The following is a 7,811-nucleotide window of genomic DNA, read 5'->3' as shown; positions in this document are numbered from 1 at the left end:
CTTTCCCTTCGAAGCATTCATGATATTGGTGTCAGAATCAAACCGATCGAAACAAAATAAAGACAAAAAGACTTCCACTTACCTACAACAATGTGAGTAAAAGTGGGAGACCCCTCAAGGTGAACTCGACGCCTATTGTCTAACACCAAGAAGGGCTGATTCCGCTCCAAATGGCTCAATAGCTGATCCTTGGAGAAGCAAAGGGTTAGGTTCATCAGGATATCCAAAATTTCCCTTTCACCAGCAGAAAGGAAAGGAAGAGCCAAAACTTAAAAGGCGTCCTTGGCCATGGTTGTCGGATTCCAGGAGCAGCGGAAGGGAAATCCCAAAGGATATAGGGAATCCCCCAAAATCTTTCCCTTTTCATCCCTAGTCAGGAAAATCCAAAACCATCGAGGTTTGAAGTTTTTATTGTTCGAAGGCATATAAATCACAAACGAAGATAGTCTGGAAGGAACCTTCAAAATATACAAAGCATCGTCAGTTTTGCGATAGTAAGGAGTCCAAATATGACGGAAGAGACGCCCTATCAAAGCATATCCTAGATCTTCGCAGACTTTTGCCAAACCCAAAAGGTCGAGCTAGGCTTTAGGAGAAAGTTGAGCAGGACATGTCCCAAGTTCCCTAGAACATTCAAAACTCCGTCAGAAAGGGGGAGGCGTACCCCCATTTTTTAGGAAAATCTCATAGAAACCCAGATGACCTTCTGGAGCTTCGGTTATTACTTAATCCTTAGGGGGGGAAGGGAACCCTAACTTCAAGATGATAAAACTTTGGATAATTGGACACCAAGTCATCAAAAGTAGTAGGCTGCTCATAGTACTTCAAATGAGAAACCTTGGGTATTGAGGACTCATCTCCTTCCTCATCCCTAGGATTGTCTTTCATGTTAGAGCTTTTTCCTTTACCCCGAGAAATCCCCGAGCGAACCATGGTAAAGAATGAGGAGGACGAAACAAAGGAATAGCAAGAAAACTTACAGAAACAGGAAAGAGCAAGAAATGTCGAAAGTAAAAATAAAATAACGAAGAAGAAAGAAGGTAAAAAGAAGAGGAGGAAAACCAAAAGACTCAAGAAGCAGCTGAAACGTTTCCTTCGAAGGAATAAGCAACCATCATTAAATAAAGCCGCCAAAAACACAAGATCCTAGAGAGCCTTCCTCCAGCTGACACATCAGCACGAACAAAAAAGGCATTATGAAAACTCCGAAAACATACATATTGGAAGATAATATAACATAGTACACCTCTCACTTAATGGTTTATTAAAGAAGATGGTTGGAGACATCTGATATCGAGCTAAAATGATATCGCACGCATGACGTCATCACTACCCTCGTTACGGTCCAGGCCCACACGTAACAAAGGCCCAAAACGGTCCCTACAGAGCAGAATCCATTAATGTGGCCCAAATCCAAGCAAGCGACGGTCCATCACCAATCACTAAAAGCCTCAACATATTAAAAGATCTTCTAGAGTCCAACAAGATAAAGGATTCCTCCCAAGATCCGAAATCCTTAGGGGAAACGAAATCATAAACTTATAAGAATTCCTAAGGAGATAACAACCTTAAACATAATCATGCACTATAAATGTACAAGGTTCGGTACGTTAACTACTATCTCTGACTACCTCTCTATTCGACCCTTGATCATAAACTGATTTAGACATCGGTGCAGGTTTGTCGGATTCTGGTTCCGTCTGACTTGTTTATTGTTTTATAAGCTCAAATACGACGTTGGAACTCCATTACGGTCAAAGCATGTGATCACATAACCAGTTATATTAAGTAAGATAAATTTTATAATATCATAAAATATATGAAATGGTTAAATAGTTGAGTAAGATAACTTTCTATATATATATATATATATATATATATATATATATATATATATATATATGGACCACAGATGAGTTGTTTATCTTTTATTCATTATGTATTTAAAAATCTCTACCAAAAAAAATTATTTATTTAAAAAAAACATATTTATATTAGATATTTTATATGTTAACAGCAATGCATTGCCATTTTAAGCCGTCCTTAATTTAATTCCAACTAATGGATATTGAAAAGAGAAGGAAAGGGGGATGCAAATGCACATATTTTGTCCTAAAATTAGGCACATGATTGGCATAGACAAACTTGGTGCGTTGACCATATTTAAATAAATAAATAAATAAATGATTGTCCATTATAAATATAAATTATGTTTATTGAGGACCATTTTTCCAATTTGAAGGCGTTGTGCACTGAATTTCAATAACATGTTCACACTGCACTACATATAAAAATCAAAGCTCAACTTTTGATTCTTTTTTGCTCATCAGCACACTCAACTTCTATCAATTTATATTCACTACCAACATGTTATTACTAATCCACTATCCAGATTTTATTTGCTATGCAAGACTTATGCTTGGAATTTGAATTAACTATGCAATGGCATGAACAAGAAAGCATAGATGGAATTGAGATATTAAGAATCTCAAGTTTCTTTTTGTATACTATAACTTAAGGATCACCAATCCTGGAATCAGATTTCAATCAAGATTAAATATACAACATGCCACTATATCTACCTTAACAACAACAAAACAGAATCAAATACAATACAATACAATGATCAAGAAATTTATACAACAACAAAAGCACTTGATGAACCTGTGAAATGCCGAATCGAACCCATAAGGCTTTTCGCAGCACCAAAATGTCTTATTCTGTACACACCAGCTGCAGCAGATTGAGGGATCTTCCATTCAATGCTTGCCTGACTCCGTGGACTTAATCTCCCTGGTCTCGTCCACTTAAACCGTAGGCAGAAATCATCGTCATCATAAGCCGGGACCCAACTGTCCTTTCCCTCTAGGATTTCCACAAGGGAAAATGTACCTTCAGTCATCAGGTCATTTCTAGGACAAGCTGACCAAAAAACAACTGTCACGTTATCCCCTTTCTTGAAGGTAGCGTTCTTCGGAACATCAGAACTGCAATCACCGAAATTTACACCAACAGGTGTTGTATCCACTACAACTGGTGTTAGCAAGCCTATTTGCTTATTCAGCATATCAGGTGGTTGCGGACCTGCCTCCACTGGTTTGCCACTGAGAAGGGCACTCGCAAGCTTCTTAAACTCCTGAATGTATGCGCTAAGTGTGTGCGGACCGTATAGAGTCGAAGCACCCTGTGAATAATGTCACTTTCTATGAATAAACTATAGAGAAAACAAGTTCTACATCAACCTAACAAAATTAGACCATCTTTCTTAGCAACTAGTTTTTGTTCGTTTGTAAAATCTACAAGAAAACTTACTTCGTATCTCTGGACTTCGTATTCTTCAAAGGTGGTCACGTACTGTGAGTATGTATTAGTCAATCCTGCTATTACAACATGAACATTGTTATTGAATTCTTTATTTCCACCACTTGTGAGCACTGTCTTCACAGCATCTCGAAGACGCCTCCCAGCCATCGTTGTAAATTCTGTTTAAAGGAAGTGTAGAATTCATAAATTTAGAGAAGCATATATTCTATTAGACGTTGGAGCAAACAGATCTTCATACAATAAAGTTTCGAAAAGCAACAGAAATGATAATAAGGGACAAGGCAAGTTCATACATACCTCCCGGTACACTAAGAATCACAAGCTGCCCAACACGGAGGATCTGAATTGGAAGTATTGAAGGCTGCATATCCATGAAAAAAATAGATTGGTCTTCATTTTTTTATGGAAAACATCAATAATCTGAATGGCGGTTGCATAAACCATCTTATCAGAATATATTAAACAGGTAAAGCTGCTCGTCTCGAGTCTATAATGATCAAATTTGTAAGAAAAGCAGTGCAATTGATTTTATAGACATTTATCACGGACTCAATCTACTTGCATAACGTAAAACTTCTATTAAACAAGATCGTAACTTACTGCCCAGTCATATGGTTGTTTCATTTCACCAGTGTCAAGTAAGATGGGTTTTGGATGCTGACAATCAACTTGCTCCTTGCCTGGTGCTTTCAGGAAGTTACGAACCAACTTCCAAAATGCATTTCCCTATTAAATAATATCACAAAACAAAACAATCATGCAACACATTCGGATATGTCCGTGCTTAAGAGAAAAGGATGGAAAAGACATAAAATGATGACAACTGACTACCTTGTCATCTCCTTGCTTAAAGTCAAAAGCCCCAGGCCCATCTGTTGTTCCTGCTGCAAATCCAAATCCCATTGCAGCAGGACAGGTTTTTACTACCTCAGGACCTCCACCTTGTTTAGGAACTGTAACTTCAAGCTGGGAGAAGTCAAGATAAGTATGACGATAGTCAACCTTTCCTTTTAATTTCTCAGATGCTCCACTGAAAAGCTCTGCAGCTTTTCTGAATTGCCTCTCCCCAATAATACGTGTACTTTCAAACTCATCTGGATAACTGTCAGGTTAAGTTGATGCAATTTAGTACTACAAGATATTAAACATATCTTTCTACTGAAAGAACACCAGAAAGCATATGAGTAAATACCCTGGTCCTTTTCCGTAGCATAACTCATTCTTCCCGTCACAGGTACTGTGGTTGAAGTCACAAGGTAGGCCAGTGTCAATACAGAAAGCTCCGAGAACATTAGGGCTGACATCACCACAGTTAGTTTGACAGAACGCAGAGACAAATCCAGGTTTATCAGCTTGCCTAAGAGCACTCCTGACACGTCTTGCAACACTTAGAATCTTGGTAGCTGGTTTACCAGGAAGAGATTGGAAGGATGCAGCAAGCTCCAAATACTCATGGTCTACAGATTAACATTCTAAAATCAGATCCCAGCTCCACATTTTAAAATCTAGCTTTGTAAAGATTTGCATACGAAATTTATGATATGTTATAGGCATCATTGGATTGATAAAGGGAGTGAACATGTTGAAATCTACAACATGGTGGAGTTTGTCTTAAAGGAAATCATGCAAGGTAAAAGCCCTAGCAGATAGATCAAATTGTTTCCTGAAAGGACAGATTGCTCTTTCTAAAGCACTTCTCAAGTTACAGTATTTTTATTAAAGAAGAAAACTAGTAACTTACGATTATCCCTCAGGTTCGGAATGATATTTGAGACTCTTCGAGGGATTCCATCAGCTACATTTCCATCAGCTACATCTTCAGCTCCAGTAACCTTTTTTTCAAACCAGTCCTCCATAAATCGTGCAGCAGCACCCTTGTTATCCCCACTTATCAAAGAGTTTGTGCGACTCATTGAAGTTCCATGAGTAGCAAACCAAGTAAAGCTACCAACTGGACCCCACTCATCATCAACAAACTTCAATAGGGTCATTTCTTTGTCAACATCATACTTGTATTTCCTGCGTTCTTCTGCAGGATTGTTCAGATATGCACTAGGACTGCGATTTACACCAGCATCTAACAGCTCTCCTGCAAATAAGAAGCCAAAGTTTTTGTAGGAATATAATATACAAACTGCAGCCTTGTCCCAAAAAGGAAAGCAATGTAAAAGACGAAACGAGGAGTGCAAAAGGAAAACAAAATGATGAACTAAATTGTACATTTAAGGAACAAACTGGATACAGGATACAATCACAAAAAGCAGCAATCCGAAGAATTGTTATTCAGCAGATTCAAATCATGTTGCTAAGATAATGGATTCAAGCATTAAGCTAGCAATAATTATAGAATCTTCAGAAATCTAAAAGTCGAAAGCTATCAGTGTTCTGTTCTGTAATTGCACACATATGAAAGCATTTGCCTGGCAAATTATTCATACATAACATGTGTGCACATGCATGATTTGTCATGATTCATTACTGCCCAATGGATAAAAGAGGAAAAGAATTACTCAAGAGAAAGTGTCATCCCTGGCATCACATTACTAGACTGATAGAGATTCAAAAGCTCCAGTTGTTAAAAAAAATCCAGAAAACCAATTCAAGCACGGTAAAAGCACCTACCTCGTCCATTCCAGTATGATTTTTTCTTTTCATCCATTTGATGAATTACTCATAAATCAATTATTTAAAGGTTTGATCTTTTTGATAAGCAGTAGAAGTAACGAAATGCTCCCCTTACCCTTATTCACAAAAACTGATCCTGCACGGAGATTTTGATGAGCTTGTATTATGCTATTCTCAATGCCATCTACAAGAGCATCAAAGGATTGACGCACAAATCCAAGTGATGTCACGATATATACAATGTATTGAAGATAGCCCCCAGGACCAGCATGGGTATGAATACCACTGATAGCAACATTCTTCTCAGTGTAAAGATCCCCATATCTGCCATATATTTCACATAATGTAATTTCACAAAGCTGGCCTTGATCAATAATAAATCCACAACTCTAAGATATGCACTTCCTTTCATCTTTTTCCACCAAACCTTAATGATAAAAATTTAAAAACTTTGCTTTGGATATCAAGTTTTAAGTAAATTCACATATCTTGAAAAGGGCTAGGAATTGAACTTATGATTCTACCAAGTTTATCAATTGAGCAAGTCCTGGTTTGGTTAAACAGACTATATTCTTGGTATACTTCTAAAAAACTGGATATATCTAGAATCCTGTGTTAAGAGTCATATCAAAACTTAAAAAACCGAATGGCATCTGCAAGAGGCAGTGGTCTGTATCCAACTCTTTTTAGGACTCAATCCAAGTTGGGAACATGAACTCATGAAGACACGTGACATTCCATCTCCAATAGATCTAGCCAACATAAAGACATCAAGGTAACTAGGTACATTCAATATACTATCAAATTAATTAGGACTTCTACATCTAATTCTTTTAGTTCACTCTGACTAAGGCATGAGTCCTTATTCAGACTCCAAAGCTCAAGTAAGGAGATTCAAAAAAATAAAAATAAAATAAAGAGATATATATGCAGAATTAAGAAGTACCTTGCCTTCAACCTCTCCAACACCTTAATGTTAACAAGTTGTGAGGCCATACAAGCATCAAGATTGACGAAAAGTAGGCGGTTCCCCTGTGGCTCTCCCACAATAAAAGAACGAGCTCGCAACCTAAAATGAATACCGGAGGCAATCTGATCACTATTAGCATATCCCATCATGTTAACATCAGCAGCAGGTCCTGTTATATCATAGCTCCCAAGCCCAATCAGATACTCAGCATCTGAGAATACTCCTCTACTATTCCCAAGCAAGACTACTAGACAAACCCAAAAGAAAACACAAGGTATAAACAACCCCATTTGACTCTCCCAGCAAGAAAAGCTCAATCTTTTCTTCTCATCCCCTGAATCAAAAACACATAAATACAGTTATTCATTGCAAATTTGTCTTCAACAGAGGTCAAACAAACAGAAAAAGTGCTCAATACTATCTCATTCAATCACAAATTTTGAAGTGGGTAAACATGAAAAGTAGAATACTTTACCTTGAGTATGCTATGAAGTCCAAGAATTTCATAGGTGGGTCTTCTGCTAACTGTGTTTGTTAAAGAAAAGAACAGTCTTTAAAACACGCAGAGAGAGAGAGAGAGAAAGGAACTATAATATAACACGGGACGGGAGCATAGGAAAAAGGGGCCAACTAGTACACTTCTTAATGAAGTCAAAAAAAATGAAAATGGATTGCGGGGAAGGGAAGATAATGACGTTTGGAGCTTCCATTAAAAGCCGAAATTCTACGCTGGATTGCTTTCTCATTTCAAAATAATTTCTTACAATTTTCTAATAGGTAACTTCTTTTCTAATTATCAACTAAAGATAATTTATTTATTTACTATATAAAACAAAAAAAAGTTCATTTACTAATATACTTTGTTTTAACTTTTCTTTTTAGGGAAAACAAC

The 7,811-nt window shown here is 37.2% G+C and overlaps 1 protein-coding gene across 1 annotated transcript; it reads right to left on the bottom strand.

Moving 5' to 3' along the window:
- Positions 1 to 2,462: 2,462 nt before the first annotated feature.
- LOC136232677 (neutral ceramidase 1-like) lies at positions 2,463 to 7,562 on the bottom strand. Its single transcript, XM_066022005.1, has 10 exons — positions 7,395 to 7,562; positions 6,896 to 7,253; positions 6,065 to 6,273; positions 5,066 to 5,413; positions 4,517 to 4,781; positions 4,156 to 4,426; positions 3,925 to 4,050; positions 3,622 to 3,685; positions 3,313 to 3,482; positions 2,463 to 3,184 (listed from the first exon to the last, which is right to left on the bottom strand). Exons 2-10 carry the CDS (start codon positions 7,207 to 7,209, stop codon positions 2,636 to 2,638), a joined length of 2,316 nt encoding a protein of 771 aa, XP_065878077.1. The 5' UTR covers positions 7,210 to 7,253; positions 7,395 to 7,562; the 3' UTR covers positions 2,463 to 2,635.
- Positions 7,563 to 7,811: the final 249 nt, after the last annotated feature.

Source organism: Euphorbia lathyris, chromosome 6, assembly GCF_963576675.1.
Source record: "Euphorbia lathyris chromosome 6, ddEupLath1.1, whole genome shotgun sequence".
Taxonomy (NCBI): domain Eukaryota; kingdom Viridiplantae; phylum Streptophyta; class Magnoliopsida; order Malpighiales; family Euphorbiaceae; genus Euphorbia; species Euphorbia lathyris.
Note: the sequence above shows the minus strand (reverse complement) of the source record. Positions and strands in the feature narration are given on the sequence as shown.

Bases quoted from the DNA above. Each gene is read 5' to 3' on its own strand.
- LOC136232677 (XM_066022005.1), bottom strand. From the start codon at position 7,209: ATGGGGTTGTTTATACCTTGTGTTTTCTTTTGGGTTTGTCTAGTAGTC. The intron at 6,274-6,895 runs GTACTTCTTAAT...AATATATGGCAG, and splicing joins TTGGAGAGGTTGAAGGCAAG to ATATGGGGATCTTTACACTG. The intron at 4,427-4,516 runs GTATTTACTCAT...TTAACCTGACAG, and splicing joins TGCTACGGAAAAGGACCAGG to TTATCCAGATGAGTTTGAAA.